Source organism: Chinchilla lanigera, unplaced genomic scaffold, assembly GCF_000276665.1.
Source record: "Chinchilla lanigera isolate Chin_1 unplaced genomic scaffold, ChiLan1.0 scaffold00058, whole genome shotgun sequence".
Taxonomy (NCBI): domain Eukaryota; kingdom Metazoa; phylum Chordata; class Mammalia; order Rodentia; family Chinchillidae; genus Chinchilla; species Chinchilla lanigera.
In genome coordinates, this window is record NW_004955459.1 from 8,587,385 (window position 1) to 8,606,604 (window position 19,220).

Here is a 19,220-nt window from a genome sequence, read left to right on the forward strand (position 1 = left end):
CTGGCTATCATTCATTGAACAGGGCACCTCCCCCGACATTCCCACCGTGAAATACTGTGCCATCATGAGCCCAGAGCAATGCGGCCAAGTGGCAGTGGGCTGAACTTAGAAAGTGTGAGCCAGAATAAATCTTCCATTCTTGTGAGTCATGACAGGTGTTTCTGTCACCTTGATACAAAGCTGATTAACACAGTAGGAATCTAATAAAATATTACTCAATAAGAGGGAAAAGATCTCATTTCAAATGACATTTTGAAGCCATCATTTTAAAACCTCTATTGTCTTGAAACTTCTCCCCTTTTTGACTCCTACATTAGTTTTCTGTTATATCACAGCTTACAACAAACCTAACGCATATTTTGGCCTGCCAGTTTCTGTGGGTTAGGAGTCTGCATGTGGTCTCCATGTCCTCTGCTCAGGGTCTCACCAGGCTGAAACCAAGTTGTTCTGAGGTCAGTGATTTCACTGGGGGCTCTATTCTTGACTGAGTTCAATTTCTCCCACTTTCAGGCCTGAAGTGCTTGCTTTCTTGCTGTCAGCCAGGACCATTTGCAGCTTATAGAGTTTGCTCACGAGGAAGTTTGCCGTTTCAAAGCCAGCAGGGAGGAATATTTGAAGAAATAATGGCCAGGTTTCCCAAGTTTGATGCAAACATTAATCTTCATCTCTAAGTAGCTCAACTCGGCATAAGAGGGGGAGGAAGAACAGTCCATGCCTAGATACATTGCCTCTGCCTACTAAAAGCTAGAGAGAATTCTGAAAGCAGCTGGAGGGCAGCAAGTTACCATGCCCAAGGCATCCTCTAAAGATTAATGACAGGTTTCTCATTGGAAGCCTTGGGTGTCAGAAAGAAATGGGATGTCATTCAAAGTGCTGGAAGGGAGAAAAGTTGTCAGCCATGAATTCACTATTCAGCAAAAAACATCTTTAAAAAGAAAAGAAAACTGAAAAATCGGCAGGAGAATGTCTCACTTTGAATGTCTCCAACCTTTTTAGCCTTTCCTGATCAAGTCAGGCACACCCAGCATACTCTCTCTCCCCTTTGATTAACTCAAAGTCAGCCAATTAGGGACTTTAACTATATCTGCAAAGCCCCTCCTGCCACATAACAGTGAGAGGCATATCTGTTATAATCACAAATCCTGCTTACTGTAGGAGAGGGGATTATGAAGGGTGTACTGTATACACATTTGTGCCTATCAGGGCTTCGGTATCTTTTGGTGGCAGGAATCTTCCATAGTTATTTGGTAATTCCTTGGCTCTTACTTAAGTAGGGGGATTTTCACTGCTCTGTGCAAATTGTAGTGTAGTTCAGCTTACTTAGCAGATGCATCTCTGCATTCTGGGCATCCTCTAGATTTTTATTTATCATTTAAGACTTTCACTTGTTTAGTTCTCTGTTGTCAGGACTGACTGGTAAAGCCTTGTTATTTGATTCAAACATAGATTCTTCTGCTTCATAATTACTCAGTCACATACTATACCTTAGGGCACTACATTTTAGTCCTTCTTGGAGGTGGATTCACAGTTACTTAAATGCCTTGTTTTAAGGTGGCATGTACCAGACATTTGTAAATATGGTTGCTGTCGTAAGTGATATGGCTGCCTAATACCAAGAATATAATAGGCATTTGAAGTATTGTCTGAATGGATATAGGGCCTAAGTCAATTAAAATACATAGAAATTGTGATGTAATTTATATCAGTCTGCTCTTCAATCTGATATTTTAAAACTTCTAAAAGTATAACTAGTATCATTCTAATTTGATGAATGAATGCACTAAAGTTAAATGTCTATTTTGAACAGTACTATAAGGCTATTTATTAATGGTAATATGAGGTTTATTTTCAGTATTTAACAATACTGTGGAGTTACCTTTTAACTAGAAATCTTTATCCTAAAATCTATACAGTACATCCTTATGGACCTATCTCCAAAGGAAGTTAATTTTTTGCAAATAATATCTGCAGTGTTGTAGCTGTGCATCGTGGCTAACACTTGGGAGGCTGAGACAGGAGGATCGTTGTGAGTTCAAGACCAGGCTGGGCTACAAAGTGAGCTCAAGGCCAGCCTGAACTGCATAGTGAGACCCAGTCTCAAAAAGACAGAACAAACAAACAAACAAACAAACCTGTAGACAACATATCATTACACTGTTTATTTTCTAAATACTAGAAGAAAACCAGCCTGAAATCTATGCAGTAAACTACCTATATGGACTCATCTCTGGGAATATAAGTTTTATGCAAGTGACAGTTGAATTTGCAGACAGCACAGTTCATCCTTCAGATCCCTTTTGTAGAGGTGTTCTTGAAACACTTTAAACTGATGTAAGTTGATACAACTCAGATTCACTGACTTAAGCATTTTTAGTAATTTTTTGTTACCTTCTTAGCTCAGTACTTTGAGATGTTTCACACTGTAGAGGTGAAAAGTATTTTGTATTTTTTAAATGATGTTTTATAAACTGAAACACAAACCTGTGACCAGTGAGGCATGCTTATAAGACTGAGACAGGTTTGGATTCATTTTTTTAAGGGAGGGAGTTGTGTGAGTAAACCATACGGACGTCTGTTCAAGTTTTCTTGATGTGTGATGTTTGACTTAAGGTAATAGGATTTATTACCCATAGAAAGAAAGTGGATTCTACTGTTTGCCCTCCTTTGAACTTCTGTCTCTGTTGTGTGACCAAGTCATTTAATCTCCACGTTTGTGTTTGTTATCTGTAAAGTAGGAATAAAACTACTTGCCCCAGGTAGTATTAGGAGGATTACAGTACAGTGTATCAAAACATAAATAAGTAAGAATTAATAAGCCGTTGCAGCTTCTCCTGTTGTCACAGGGGTTTTTTTGTTACTATCATTGCTTATGGAACAAATGAAGTACTAGATTTTTGTCGGCATTTAGATGGAAGCCATGTGATCTGTCAAAGGAAATTCAGTAACGATAGAAATTTTAATTGTATGCTTATATTTTAGGATTCAAAATGCCTTTATGTTTGCTTATCTTATATTTTGGTACCTTTTTCGGTAGCTTGGCAGGAATCTTCCATAGTTATTTAATAATTCCTTAAAATGTTATTTTAAGAAATGTGGGAATGACGGCATGGCAAAGAAACCTAGGACATAAAAAGATGCTGTTGGCTAGAGCAGGGAGTGCCCTTAAAAAGGTGAAATGTCTACAAAACTTTGTAAAAAATCTCAAACCTAGGGGCAGTGTGGTCTAAACTAAAAGCTAAGTGATTTATCACTAAATAAGATTTGAATCTCAACTATGACTGCAGTCCCTTACAAGGCACATCTTGGCCTCTGATCATCTAGAGCAAGAATATTCTTGCTTCCAGGGAGGGCTCTAATGATTGGGTAAAGGACCTGATGATTGAGTGTTCTGGAGCTTTCATTCCTACCTTTTGATTTTATATATGAAGCCACATACTCTTGCAGCTAACAGACAGCCTTGGCTAAGCACTCGCTGCTTTCTCTGACCCAGTCCTCCCCTCTCCTGTTGCCAGTCCCCGCGTCAGCGTAGTCGAGTAGGTGAAGATATCCCCACTAGGTCCGCTTCTACCTGCTCTGGGCCTGGAGAAGGAAACTTGGAAGAAAATTGTAAACAGGTAGATTGGAAACTGTCTACTAATTTCAAACAACATACCTCACTGTTTGCACTTTGGATTATTAATACCAGTCACCCTTGGGAAGACACCAGCAAGAATTTGAAAAGACCTGGAATTTCTATAATATTGTATGAGCATGAGTGTGTCCTGGTGTCTGTGTTGGTGTTATGATATGTTTTACAATTGTCCACCTTCTAGTGGAAGAGTCATGCTGAGTATAGACTTCTACCATATTTTCATGGAAAAGTGAAAAAGATTCAAAATGAGAACTATCTGAAGGTTCCAAAATACCTTCTCTTTGGTGATTCTGTGAGGCACTTTTAATGACAGCCTCTAAATGGAACAGTAAAACTAGGTTAGTAAGTTAGAAAACTCTTTGTTTTGCCTCCTTAATTAACATCAAGACTGAAGCATTTGTCAAAGCTAAAACATCCTGCTTGCTGGGAAGAATTTCTTTGTGCTGAAAGGTTTGCAATATTCAAAGCTATTGCTGGCCCTACGAGTTCTTGTCAGACAGTACCACTGACATTTGGAGAACCTTTTATTCTACTCTCCCACTCTTAAATTCTTTTGGGGGTAAAATTAATTTCCTTTTGAAGTGATCCAGTTGCCATTTGACCTTTAACTTTGTTCCTTAGAAAAAAGTCAGCAGCACTCTGAAGTTCTGGCTGCCTGATGGCACTGCCTGGGTGCAGACAGCAGCACAAGGTGCAGGCAGGACAGTGGTTTATTCTTTGTTTGAGTCATTAGTGAACATAACATGTGCCCCAGGCTTTTCTGAACTGCATCTTTCCAAACAGCTTCATATTAGTGATTCTGTTAATGAGATCATGCTGGTGATAATAAGTACAACCCAGCTTTCTTCTTTGATCAGATTCCAGTTTTTGATTTCTTATTAACTAATACAGTCTTAGATAAGATGTTTTAGAACCATAATCATCTCATTCCTTATAAGATTCAATGTAAACTCCTTTAAGAACATAATTAAATGAAACTTTCTATTTCTGGAAGCTGCATCTCATTAGGAGAATATTTTACTTTGAAAGCAGCTTTACACTAAAGAGTGAACTTGGCAAACTCTATAAAATTACTTACGCTTTCTATTTTGGAAAATGTAAAAACAAATCATATTTATATGTGTAAAATACACACACACACACACACACACACACACACACACACACACCTGTCCACCTAGTTACAGATTCAAAATTCCATGTGGTTTTGATTCTTTTTTCTAAGAATCGAACGTTGGGATTTTTTTTTTTTAGCAAAGGCAGTTGAGTACACTTTCCTCTCCCCAGGGGATGTATGTCATTTAATTATGTACTCATGAATTTGCACCATTTCCAGGCCTACTGTTTTGTAGTGCTCCTGTTCCTGAAAGATTCTACTGATTTGTTTATAATTTGCTTCATGAAAAACCTCAGGTTAGTTTGCAGCATTAGGTAACATCGTGCTGACAATAAGTATGGTCTCTTAAAGACAGTGGAACAGTACACATAAAAGTATATGATTTAAGAATGCAGTGATACATTTTATAATTTTTGAATATCAACCCACAGACCTAAGTGCATATTCTTTCTTATTACATTGACAACATGGATTTTTTTCCTGCTAAAATTCTAGTCTTCTCCTTTCTTTCTCCTTGTAGTACAACTTTTTCTGCATGTGTTTTTTTTCTAATATCTAATGATTTTTTAAAAATGCATAGGTTTCTTTGCATGGTTTTTGGAATATGTTCTATTATATGTTTATACAAAATATGTTAATGCTAATAGTGCATTAAATTGGTTGTGAAATAGAGTTCTTCAGATGATTAATTTGAAATGTTTCAATAATAAAACAGAAAAATATATTTTAGTGCAATCAGTGATAGTGCTTTTACCTGTGTGATAAAAGTATGCTGGCCACTTGTGATTTAACTTGGGTAGAAAGGCTATTACTGACTATATTTGGAGATCAAGGAAAAAATAACATGCTTTGGCCCAGTGCTTTGCTTAATATAATACTTTTGAAATGTTAAAGTCATTTTTAATTCCCTAAAGAACATTATTGTACAGATACTTTTCAATTTGGGTCTTTGGATTTCTTTTTTCCTTCTCCAGGCACTATTTGTTCTACTAGGCCTAGAATTGATTTTAATATTGTAAAAGCATTGAGATGTTTTCTGATATTTATTTCCAAAGAAATAGTCAGCAAGCACATTTTAATGTAATATGCCATGTCATGGAAAAAAACATTTCTAGTAATTACTGCAATCTTAAAAATTAGTCTGAATAGATTATGCTTTCAGTAAAAATGAAAAAGAAATTATTGTATTCACACAAACAGTTTTTTTTAATGTCTTTACCTTTCTCTTAACTCTTAGAAATTAAGAAGAAATACCAATTGGTATTTACTAAAATTTTCTTTTGGCTTAGTTCTTATAAGTCAAAATCATTATACAGTAATTAGTTCCTCCGGCATTGCCTTTTAGCACAGATTGCCTGCTCCTAAGTCAGTGCCATAGGAAGCACATTGCCTTCTGGAGAGCCTTGTCTCATTTGGCTCCCCTTGCAGCTAATTGCTTTTTCCACCTGCTGCCGCCCTTACACGTGCTCCTGCAGTGTGTTGTGTCAGTAAGGAAAAGAGAACAGAAGGGGAAGTTTTTAATTTATACCCTCTGTGTCCAGTTTGCTTCCCAAAAGTCTCTCTTCTTGGTTCTTTGGTGTAAAACTAGGAGGGTGCCATAAAAGTTGGGGAATATACTTAAACTCTTAATTCTTTTAAGTAGTTTTGAGGAGTGAGGTTGAGGTAAAGAGGTATCTCAAGAGCTTGAGTAGGAGCTGCTTTCCAGGCTGCACTGGGAAACCTGTCCAGGTCTGACTTCTTAGAGTGGCGACAATTTTAAGCTTTTTATAGTTTTTTTATTTACCAACCTATCAAGTTCCTCCTGCCAGACAACAAGGGGAAAAGTTACAGGAATATATTAATGTGCTGTGGAAATTGAAGACCACAGCATTAAAATGGAGCCAGATTGATTTTTGAGAATGAAGTTAGACTATTTGTGGCTCTTGGTATTTTCCCCAGATTTTACTTACTAAAAAAGTTTTCTTTTAAAACAACCTTCATAAACATTTTGACCAGAATGTGCTGTTGTACATCACATGAGTTAATCATGGTTCTCTTTTCTAGGCAGCACAGATTGTGCTAATCTCTCTGTTTGAATTGAACACTCCTGAATTTACTATGTTACTTGGTGCCTTGCCAAAAACATTTCAGGATGGTGCCACCAAACTCCTGCATAACCACCTCAAGAACTCTAGTAACACCAGTGTGGTGAGTGCTCCAGGTCACAAGTCAAGCTCTGTGCTGGTGGTGACCTCTGTGTGTCCCTTGTTTAGACTCAGGTAATAGGCCACCCAGTTTCCGTGTTACCAGTTAGTAGACTGGAAGTATCTCAGGAGTCAGGAGCTATCTTACCCTGACAGTGTCCCCATGGATGAATGAGTCTGATATTTTTATATGGCCTTTTTTGTATACTAGGTTGTTCAGTGAGTTAAATTTTTACCAACATTTTGTCATTATTCACTCATCATTGAGTTCATCAATACTCTAAATATGCAAATACTCAATTATGTCTGACATTATAGCACAGCTAACAGTACTCATTCAGCTCTAGGAATGTCTGGGTGACTGTTGTCCACATTTGGTTTACATGCTCTTAAGATGGACCTTATGATTCTGAGGAGGGAGGAGTAAAAAGCCATTGTGGGCGGAATCTACCCATCTGCTTACATGTGGGACAGAAGATCCAGGGGAGAGCAGATTGTATTCTGTAGAAAACTCTTAAATAATGGGGCTTCCTCTGCCTTTCCCCCAGGGATCTCCAAGCAATACGATTGGCCGGACGCCCTCGCGACACCCCAGCAGCAGGACTAGCCCTCTGACCTCACCTACCAACTGTTCCCATGGTGGTCTGTCTCCTAGGTAAGCTCTCTTCCACAGCAGTGAAGAAACTGAACCTCCCCGGTGTGCAGCCTGTTTCTAGATCTTTGGACTCAGCATACTACCAATAAGGAATATGAGCTCTAGTCCTCACTCCAGTTATAACTGTAACTTTGGGCAAAAGAGTTGAGTTGTGTGATAAAGTGGAGCGGTTTATGCTTAGTTTCCTCTGTGCTTCTTCTAGTTCTAAACACTTTCTAGTATCTTCTAAGTTTCGAAATGAGAAGTCACATTTTGTCATAAAATCCAGTGAAAGAACTCATTATTTGTTCTCCCAGGAATGGGAGAACCTGAAGGTATTTGTTTAAATCATCTGCTAAACCCTTCATAGTCTGCACCAAGTCCTGAGTAATTTTCCAACCAACTGGCCATTCCAGGTATCTTACGTTTGACACAGAATCCTGCTCTGGAGGTCTATGATTTAGAATGTCAGAATTAAGTTAGATCAGACTCCTGTTGGGACCATGCAACATTGTCCTTAGAGAATCTGGACAATAACCTCAGAAGAGAAAATGCTAGCCAGCCATGGTGGCATCCGCCTGTAATCCCAGCACTTGGGAGGCTGATGCAATAGTGTGGCTGAGTTTAAGGGTGGCCTGGGCTACATAGCATGACCCTACCTCAAAAAAAGAAGAAAATGCTTTGTCTCAGGTGACTCTTCTGGGAGTGGAGTCGCTCCCAGTCCCATTCTAGAGTAGTGGCTGGGCAGGCCAGAATTTTCGCAAGGCTGTGTTTTGTCTACAAGGTTTCCAGATCTTTGGACTTACTAACAGTGACAACCAGGAGATTTTTGTCCTGCGGGTTGCTGACACCAAACTTTTTAAGTGAAATGAAAATATTACCAAAAAACCATATTCCCTTGAAGTCTTTACCTCTTCCTCAGGAAGACAGCAAAACATAAGTGCTTTTAAATTTAGATTTTTTTTTTTTTTGTCTTTTTGAGACAGGGTCTTGGTGTGCAGTTCAGGCTGGTCTTGAGCTCACTTTGTAGATCAGGCTGGTCTCGAACTTGCAAACATCCTCCTGCCTCAGCCTCCCAAGTACAGGGGTTACAGGCGTGCGCCACCATGCCTGGCCCAAATTTAGATTTTTAAATAATCTGGAGTCTCACTCCTTCCTTACCGCCGAAGTCCTGTTAGGTTCCTTAGTTATCCTGGATGTATTTTGGAATGTACCAAACCTATATTTTATATTTTTCTCTTAGTGAAACAAAATATATCTGTAGTATTTTATTGTTCCTGTTGCCTTGTGTAAGGAACAGATGTCCCTCACCCCATGAGTATAGTGAAGTATGATGCTCTGTGTCTAGATTTGGTCTGTGTTATCATGACTTCAGCAGGCTCTTATAAGTAGAAATTGAGACCAAAAATCAGTGAAACTGGGTCTGACTATTCCCACAGGTGAATAGGGTTTGGCCAACTTTTTTTTAAAATGCTAGAGTCTATATTTAAAATACATGGTTTGTCTTAAATGACCAGGATCCAGTGTTGGTCACAAAGTTTTATGGAAAACTTATATTTTCTAGAGCTTGTTGCCTTTATCTATATGTCATTTTCTGCAATATTAACTGGGAAATTGATTCTTCCATACACAGCTCATGCATCTTTTAGTTATTGCATTGGCTAGCACATTTTTTTTAGGTAATAAGCAAAAAGTATTTCATTCTGTGTGCTAATAATCTAGGGTAAAAAATCGGGGGGCTGCTAGCAGATTCTGTCCATCAAAGAACTGGCTAGAAATTAATCTTCATAGATCTCCAAATCATTAAAAATTTTAATTTATTTTTCCAGGTCACCATTCCTTCTTAATTAGCCTCATTTTAATTATTACTCTTAGGATTACAGATCAGTAGAAGAAATGAAAAGATTTACTTTCAGTATTAAAATGTCCAAGTGTGACCTACATATTTTCTTATGGACAAATTCTTCTTTAGGAGATTATTTCATTATGTAGGTTCTTTCTTTTAAAAAAATGTCCATATTCAGGCTGAATAACCTTAGTGAATTTTAACTCAATAAGAAAAATGATTTTTCACACAAGAAAACCTATCCAGTAGTGGGGAAAACTGCCGCACATTTTCACATCACTGACAGTAGATAGGCTACATACTTCCTAACAGGAAAATTATGAGAGAAACGAATTCTTATGCTCAACTGGGGAATTGACATTGCCACATTCTAAAGAGATGAAGAGTCTGCCATACACAATCTCAGCAGTTTTTCTGAGTATTTCTCTTGAGACATGATCATGCAATAATAGCGTTTTATTTTTAAGAAGAAACACGATTACCAATGACTTGTTTTTAAACTAATTTTGAGTATCAAAATGAATAAGGTTGTTTTGTTTTTGTCCAAGTGTTCTCTTGATCATGGTGATAATAAGGAATTTTTCCCAAATGGCAATGAAATCTAATTTGATAGATATTTTTTAAAAATCAATAATGAGAAAGTCACTTTATCATCAATACAATAGTTAAAAATGTCAGCTTGACAACCTATTAATCATTATCTCTGTGTGAGAGAAAAATGACTGCCTATTACCAACTAACAAATAAGTACTACTTAGTATATGGATAGGAGGTTGAGTATATATTTATATTGTAGCCAATTTTACCCAATACTTTTAAGGTAAATGAGAAACAGAGTTATGGCCAATTTTAGAAATTATCTGAAGTTCATTTCCATTGAGAAAACAGATTATCTTAGGGTCTTTGCAGTCTGCCTTACATTCTTGGCAAACATATAATGTTTGAATGGCACTGCATAGCTTACCAGTGGGTCCCCTGGCAACAGAAAGTAGTTTTAGGTGGACTTTACATTCCTTCCATCAGAAAGCCAGCTGTGGTAGCACACACTTGTAAGCCCAGCCCTCAGGAGGCTGAGGCGGGAGAATCACCACAAGTTCAAGTTCAACCTGGGACTGTGTAGTAGGGTCAAAGGCAGCCTGGAATACATAGCGAGACCCCATCTCTGGAAAAACAAAAACAAAATTCTCCCATCAGGAAATCCACAGTGTGCAGAATCACAGCAGGGGTTAATGAAGAACCACAGTCAGCTGTGGGTGACTGCTTGTTCCTCACCCGTCAGCAGATCTCCAGCTTACAGTGTCGCTGCAGGATTCTTGAGCCCCCACCCTAGCCCAGTGCATGACAGGAGAAGGTCTTCAGGCCATCCATGCTGCAAAGACTCCTTGTGTTATTTCCTTACAAAGTGGTGGTGTCGCAGTGCTGAGGACAGGGAGGAGCAGCACGCAGAGGCACTGCTCTTAGAATTCCCCTGGCACTGCAGGGCCATTCCATAGGAGCTACTGCAGCCATTTCAGTTCCTGCGTCTCAATCTCTTCTATCCTTTTGAACATAACAGTGTTAGAGTTTTCTATCCTGGCCCCTGTGTGCCTGGGTCAGCTAGTGAGATTTGTGAGGTGAGGACAAACACGCACATGCCCAGGTGAATGTTAGTGTTCATATCAGCTGCTGTAAGTAAAGGAATAGATTTTTGGCCCCTCCTCCAAGCAGGCCAGCGGATACTTGGAGACTCGCTGCTCCAGCCTAGCAGGGGCGCTGCTGTTCTTGCGGAAGGTTGCTTGCCTCTGAACACTGCCTCCTTCGGACCCAGCTCAGAGAGCACCCCACCCCGCACCGGAGTCCTCTGGTCCCTGCACCTGCCTTTCTGCTGCAGTCCCCCTCTTCCCTCTAAGTCGAGGCCCCACTGCCTTCTCTTAGAACGACTGATGAACTCACTGAAACAGGACACGCAGGCTTCTGGTATGCAGGTGCTTACAACATCCTTCCTGACACAGGCAGGCGGGCAGACAGACATACTCACAGGTGTACACACACCCATCCCTTCACATGCACACGCACGCACACAGTGCTCACCTCTAGACACTCTGGCAATCCCACATGATTTTAAGTGGTAAACGCAGCCCATGGTTGAGAGAGGAAAGAATGAAGCCATCTCACTGAGGACCAAACTATAAAATGAAATGTGTTCTTTTTCTCTGTGTGGTGAAGTGCTAATTTTGCTCCGGTTAATTTTGATAGAACTTTGTCAAGGACAGAGGAGACTCGAAGACACTTAGCGCACAGCGCATCCTCCTCCCCTCCCCTTTGCCTGCTGTGTTTCTGTCTCTGATTTTCCTCTTCTGATCACTGCAGTCGGTTGTGGGGTTGGAGTGCCGATGGGTTATCGAAGCACCCACCTCCCTTTTCTCAGCCTAACTCCATTCCCACCGCTCCCTCCCACAAGACTCTCAGGCGCTCTTACTCTCCCAGGTAACAAGCTACCTGTCACCCTTGTCTGAGTTGTCACAATATTATTATATTTCCAAGGTCGTCTCAGGTCTCTGGGAAAGCCTCTCAGCTCCTCCAGTACGATCCCTGACTCAGCTTAGCCTTGAACGAGGAGAGCCTTGGTGAGAAGTGTGAGCCATGCTTAATCTTGGCTGAATCTCTTGAGCCCAGCTGCTGCCATGTCACAGGAACAAGGACCCCGTCCTCCCCTGACCAGACTCTTCACTGTCTGCTCTTGTGGACCTTTGACCCAGTACAGCGCTGAGCCTCCACAAGGAGCTCACCCACTCTGAGGACATGAGAGGCAGCAGTGGGAGCGGTCTCCTCAGCGTGCTTCTCAGGTGCAGAGACATTCCACTGAGGGGCAGGTGACACCCATGCTGTCCCAAATGCCCACATTGCTGTCAACCCTGCTGTTGCTACATGGGTGACTTCCTTCCTCACATACTGTCACGAGGCAGTAGTCTGAGCATACAGGTTGGACAGGAAGCGAAAGAGGTAGGAACACGGTTGCACTTCAGACAGATGCCCCACCTCCAGCAGGAGAGCTGTTTCCTCCCAAGCCCCTGCTTTTGGTGCTGCATGAGGCTTACTGACTGTGACAGTGTTAGCATCCCCAGATTTAGATCCTGCAGTCCATGTGGGCTTACAGGTACCTGTTTAGGCTCTCCTGGCAAGGGGCGGGGGTCAGGGTCCTGTAATTACATGAGCAGAGCACAAGGCAGTCTAGCTATCCTTTACTTTCTAAGAGGATTTCATGTTCTCTGATAAGATAAGGTCCAAAAAAGGAATAGTCTTTTACTTTGAAAATGCTTCATAGATAGCTTTTGCACTTAAGATTTGCATTCCTACTTTTGTATCCTAGGGAAGCTGAATACACTAAGTAAATCAGCAGAAAACTTTAACATTTTTCGTACAGCTCTGAAAGTTACTTCCAAAGCACACAGAACTCTGGTGAATGTTTCTGGGTACACAAGATTAGGGCAAGCAGATAAGAATGCTGCTGTCTCTAATGTTAACAAAGCATGGCAGGAGTTTTTTAGTGTCGTCATCCCTGTCCCCCCCAGCGGTACAGAGGACCGAACCCCAGGCCTTTACACTGAGCTACATCTCTAGCCCTTTTGTATTTTTTACTTGGTTACAAGGTCTTACTAAGTCACTGAGTTGGCAAGCTCAAACTTACAATCCTCTTGCCTCAGTTTTCGGAGTGCTAGGATTACATGCGTGTACCACCATGCCCAGCACTGCTTACTTGTTTTAAGGTTAAACCTCAGTTTACAGATGAGTTTACTGACTATATATCTCCAGGTGTATGTATTGCCTTTCCTGACTTGACACACACCAAACCTCACCCCTCCAATCTTCCCACCTGGTCATATGCAAACCCTCCAGAGGACATCAAATTTCCAGAATCCTCTTTCACATCACGTAGAGTGACACTTATTGATCTAACTCATTAGTGGATAATACTTCATACATACAGCTCTGCTGAGCAGCAGAGGGAGAGAGTTGATGGGAGACTTTTTCATTGAGGAAGCTAGGAGGGAATCTGTGTTCATTTCTGTTTTCTACCAAAACACTTGATTTCATAACAACACTTGCCCTACTCCATACCCAGTGTCTTTTCACTGCAGAATGAAAGGAGAGCCTCAGAATGCAGTTTTCCCCTCCTCAGTCTCTTCTTGGGCCCACCTACCATGCTGTCCTCTGCAGAGCAGATCCACAGAGCTGAACTGGGCTGCAGTGCTGAGTGACCCCTGACCTTAGGTCAGTGACTGTTGACTGATTGAGTAACTTTTCCTAATCTAAGGAAGCCCTCTGGGGTCTAATCAGAGTGTTTACAGGTAATCAGAACCTGGCCTTTACCCCAAAGGATTATGTCTTGAGATTGTCCAGAGCTGAAACAGGACAGACTGTGGCGTAGGAGGTAGGTGGAGGGTCGCCTAACAGAGCCTCCTCCCAGTCAGCTGCTGAGTCCCTCCCCCTGCGCCCTGTGTGTCACTCCTCAGGACGCAGGATGGACTATGTGGCCCACTCCCTGGTGAGGATCTTTAGAGTCTTTCCCTATAAAGTGAGGGCTCGTAGGTATTGCTTTGAAAAAAAGATAGACCAAGCCAGAATTTAGAAACAGCAAAGATAATAACTGCCCATTACCTGTTAGGAAAGCAGTTATGTTTCTTACCTGGAGCTCATAATTTCTCCTTCATACCAAGCAGATACTTCAAAGCTCACACTCACAATCCTACAAGGAGGCAACTCTGGTTTTCCTACATGCACATGCTGTTCTTGATCAGGAAGCTGGGATTGGTTTATCCATTGAAACTGAGAAGGAAAAACATTCACAGGCAGAATCCTTTATTTTACTTTTGAAAGAGGCTATTGTAATGGTAAAGTTGATTGAACTGAAATGAAGTATTTTTAGAAAGTTCAGGCTGAGAATCATGAGATGAATTATCTGAAAGTCAACATTCTCTGAAGCGACACATGGAAAATAATATTGTGACATCCCTTAACTGAACGTTCTGCTAGACTGCCTCTCATCCACCCATCATTCTTTTAGTTCTTTGGTTTTGTTTTTTCTTTTGCATGGGCTATGCTGTTAATTTTAGTTGTTGTGATTCAAAGTATTTTGAGGCATTCTTTTTTTTTACATCTTTTTTGTTTGAGTCATACTGCTCAGTCTTTATATAGAAAAAGAGTATACTGGCCAGATGTATAAATGCCTTCGTCCCAACATAGGCTGCTATTGCTGTGTTCCTAGGAGAGGGGGACAGGGAGCACCTCTTCTCCCCAGCCATGCTTTCTGTGCATCCAGGGGGTAGCCTTGTGACCTGACAGGGGGTTGAAATCTTGAATGCTGTTCAAGCTTGTTATTCCACCTCCTCTCAGTATGTACATGGTATTTCAGCAGCGCATGTACTCGAAGTTCACATTTCTTTTTGTTTGGTGCCAGAGCCAGTCTTTGAGTTGGCATATGTTTTTGTGAACTCTCCAAATGTAAGTGCCGTGTGTACTTTCTTCCATTCATCAGGAAAGGATGATTCTGTCTGGGCCAGTTTTGCAATCTTAGGCAAAGAGCTTCTCTCTCTAAGAGTGAGTTCAGGTCTTTGGCACCTGCAGAACTGAGCCAGCCTTAGAAGATACTGGGATCATTGTCCCCTCCACCAAGTAGAGATCTGGCACTCCACATAACACCTCTCCAGATCATCTGCCGAAACCCTTTCTTTTTTTGAAGGTAAGGGGGTGGGTTTAGTAAATATTAGTTGTTTTGAAGTTGCAGCAAACTTGCCTCTTGCGCAGTGCGCAGGCCTTATTTGGTGCCGTTAGGAAGAGCTCCTGGCAGTGGGTGCCTAGTCCTTCAATTACTACTCCTGTGAGGAGCAAAGAGTTTGCTTTTCTTCAGTCCTTAATACTGCTGAACGCTTACCTGCACACAGCCAGTGATTCTTTGAGTGTCCCTAGCAATCCTCTGTACAGTTCAGGACTGTCTGCACGTTACATTAGGCTAACTCAGCTGATCTTTTCTTGAATACTTTCTTGAAACAAATGACATTTAAACCTAGTTACATTTTTTGTTCTTAGTTGACTGCTACATCATGCTTTGCTTCCTTTCTTCTGGTATCCATCCCATGCATTTCTTTTATATTCTCAGTGAGGGACAGTGGTGGTTTTTATTCTCAGGATTATTGTCTGTTTTGGTGCACTTTTTAGACATCTGAAGGGTACTGGTTGACAAATCACATTATGGATGCCAAAAGGATTTTTAACGTAGTTGCTTTATTTTGCGTTTTGCTTAATATCTCAAAGGACAGCACCCGACATCTCTTTTCCAGGAGGGACAAATATTTCTTGCCCGTAGAAGTGTTTCTAGTTGTCCATCCAAGAATGCTGCTCTCTTTATAAGATCTACTTTTATAAAACTCCAAATGGAAGCATCTAGAAGAGTTCAGTATTCACAAGAAACTCCTATTTGAATACTGTGAGACTCTCAGGAGTCCCCAGGGTGGATCCGCCCTTGAATCACAGGATTGTTTTGGTTTCATATTTTAAAATACAGTCTTAGTTTTCTGGATTAGATCAGGGCACGCATATCCTAGCTTTATGAAGTTGTTTGCTTTGCTCCTCAGAAATTTGTTGGTAATGCAAGTTTTATTTCTTAAGTGCCTGTTTCTCTTAATTTAGGTTTGTACATTTGAGACCAGTAACAACCAAGTACTTTTTTCCATCTTTGGGATAAGAAAATTATTTTTCCACTTTCATTACCTCATGCATTCAGTCACCAACTGTCACACTTTTGAGTTTTTACGTTCTCGTGGTTATTGTTGTTTCCCACTGGTTCTTGAGTGCTGGTATAAAATGTTTTGGGCCAGATTTGACTAAGAAGATGTGTAATTGTTCACTGGTGATAATCTTAAAAAAAAAAAAATGCTCCTTTTCATTCCAAATCACCTAAAAAAAACCCAAAAGTATAATTACATCTCATTCTGTACTAGTGACATATGCTAATACCCTGATTTTATGCGTATACTTCAACTTAAGAAATAAACATTTTTGATCTTTAGCATGCTGGACTATGATACAGAGAACCTAAACTCTGAAGAAATATATAGTTCTCTACGTGGAGTTACAGAAGCCATTGAAAAGTTTAGTTTCCGAAGCCAGGAAGATCTGAATGAGCCAATTAAACGAGATGGCAAAAAGGACTTTGATATTGTAAGTATCCTCAGGTACTAAAGAACTAGAGATCAATTAATCATAGTTACGGAGCTTCTAAATGCTGATCACAGTGGTGATGGAGGCTCATCGTTATCTTTGTCCTATTGTTAGAACAGTATTATTTTTAGAGGCCCAAGGACATTTTTTACAAAATTTCAGGAGTAATTATTCACTTGTTTTCATTTATCTTGGGTGTGTTTTTGTTCTTGTGATGTGATAAAAATGGTGAGCCTGTGCCAGACACCATTTAGGCTCCCTGAGATCTCCAGTCTTGTGGGAAAGGCAGGTACCTGTGCACAGGATGGCCGTGAGGGGTGTGGTTGGGGCTCACACCCACGGGCCCTGCAGCCAGCTTTGGTGCTCAGGAAGAATGAGCTGTGGAGATGATACTGCCCTTGAGCAGCAACCTGAGTGAAGGTCAAGAGTCTGTCAAATGAAAATCTCTGGCCCTCTTAATATTTCTGAGCATCAGAAAGGGCGAAAAAAGTATGTTGAAAGTCTCAGAAGGTTACTGACCCTGTCCTGTGCTCCAGGTCTCTCGGGATGGAGGAGCTGCATCCCCAGCCACTGAGGGCCGGGGCAGCAATGAAGTGGAAGGAGGCAGGACTGCCCTGGACAACAAGACCTCTCTCCTCAACACCCAACCCCCACGCGCCTTCCCAGGGCCACGAGCACGTGACTATAACCCGTACCCCTACTCAGACACCATCAACACCTACGACAAGACAGCCCTGAAAGAGGCCATGTTTGATGATGACATGGAACAGCTTCGGGATGGTTTGTGTCTTTTTGGCTATCCAGCAGGGCCTTTGGCATGCTTCCCTCCGGGGAGACCAGCTTTGACAAAGCTGGTTCAACAGAAATGCTAGGTCTGTTCTGAGTAGCCATTTGTTCAAAAACTCCTGTGGAGTCCCCGCTGGATGCTTAAGATGAGAGACCCACAGAAATGATAGTTTAGGCACTTGCTATGCTCTGTAAGCCTGCAGTCTGTTTATGGGGGCAGGAGAGAAGGTCTCCAAAGACCCTGGCCTGAGTGGTGGGAGTTGACAGTGCAGGCAGGGAGCAGGGGGTCCTAGCACAGCATTCTGACCAGCTATCCCTGGGCTGTGCCACGCTGTCTTCAGTACCATAGCTGGGAGGCCCTACCCATGCCTGGTGTTGAGCTGTCATACATACATTATCATGGAGATAAATGAGGGTTGCTTCCATTTTATAGGTTAAGAAACTAAGGATCAGAAAGGTTAAGTTACTTGTCCAAAATATACCATGGATAGTACAGAATGGAACTAGAGTGAATTTTCTTCTGATTCTGTGTTAAGACTAGTGTCCAGGACATAGGAGTGCAGCTCAGTGATAGAGCACATATTTAGCAAGCGCCAGGCCCTGGATTCAAGCCCCCGCACCAAAACAGTAAAATATACTATCAGTTATTAAGTAACCAGTAAGTATATATTGGTTTGATGAGTAAACAAATATTTTTATCTGGAACTTAATTTTTTCTGTTCCACCTTCCTGTATTTACTTATTTTACCTTCATAGTGCTTTTTAAAATTACATATCTTTTGTTTTGAAGGCTGGTTTGTTTTTGAGGCTTGAATTATGCTAGAAACCGCAATTAGAACTCTAAACAGTTACATTCACTCAGTGCCTTCTGTACATCATGAAGTGTGTGGGGTGCTAGGCGAGGAGGAAAGTGAGGTGCAGTCCCTAGTTCCAGATTGCTCAAGGCCTACTGGGTAACAGGCTCATAATAACCACCCATGTGCGAGAGGAGGGCTGTGCGAGAGACAAACACCAGATTCAGGGCCACAGAGGAAGAAGGAGACCAGATAGTCCAGTTGGCCACAGCGGAAGTTGCCTGGGGCTTGCAAATGTATACTCTCATGGCTATGAGTGGCTCACAGCTGGTGGGTAGCAGCTCCGTGCACACCCCCGTGTCTCTTGCTTTCTGGGCAAAGTAGACTAGTTTTTTTATTGCTTATAGAAATGGTACATCTTTTGCCTATCGGTTATGGATCTTGATTAATTAAGGTTGAATAGAGATCTGTATGTCAGTTATTATTTATCCACCAACTGGCACTAAAAGGCTAAAAGAGAAAGGTAATGTGGCAAAATGACATGGTTTCTTAACAATTCAGACTTCCTTGTGTGTTTGCTCCCTAATCTCAGAAGCTAAGAAATATGCAAATACATGCTGAAGTAGATCCTAATGATTTGGTTTTTTTCATACTCACTATGTGAAGTCAAATATGCACAGTTAAAACCCCATAAACAAATGTGGGAAGAAAGAGGATGTGCCCTTCTGCCGTACAAACATAGTCCAAGTCACAGTAGCTGTGCTCAGTGATCTGGGACCAGTGCCACCATCTTCAAATTGACAGTGTCTCAATAGTCCAGGCACTCTTTTTGCAGGAAGGTAGTAGTGGTACTGGGGATTGAATTCAGGGGCTTCACACTGAGCTCTTTTCCACAGCCCATTTTTTTATTTTGAGGAAAAGTCCTGCTAAGTTGTCTAGGCTGGGCTTGAACCCAAGATTCTTCTGCCTCAGCCTCCCAGAGTGCTGGGTGGGATTACAGGCATGTGCCACCATGCCCAGCTGGTCCAGACA

The 19,220-nt window shown here is 41.3% G+C and overlaps 1 protein-coding gene across 14 annotated transcripts in view; it reads left to right on the top strand.

Moving 5' to 3' along the window:
* The window catches only part of Clasp1 (cytoplasmic linker associated protein 1), a 245,378-nt gene that overhangs the window by 204,714 nt on the left and 21,444 nt on the right, over positions 1-19,220 (top strand). For all 14 annotated transcript variants that reach the window (XM_005397639.2, XM_013521074.1, XM_013521075.1 and 11 more), the window contains 4 exons: positions 6,792-6,935; positions 7,480-7,586; positions 16,458-16,608; positions 17,145-17,388. In XM_005397639.2, the coding sequence (XP_005397696.1) occupies positions 6,792-6,935; positions 7,480-7,586; positions 16,458-16,608; positions 17,145-17,388 (646 nt within the window). The remainder of the gene's footprint in view (positions 1-6,791; positions 6,936-7,479; positions 7,587-16,457; positions 16,609-17,144; positions 17,389-19,220) is intronic.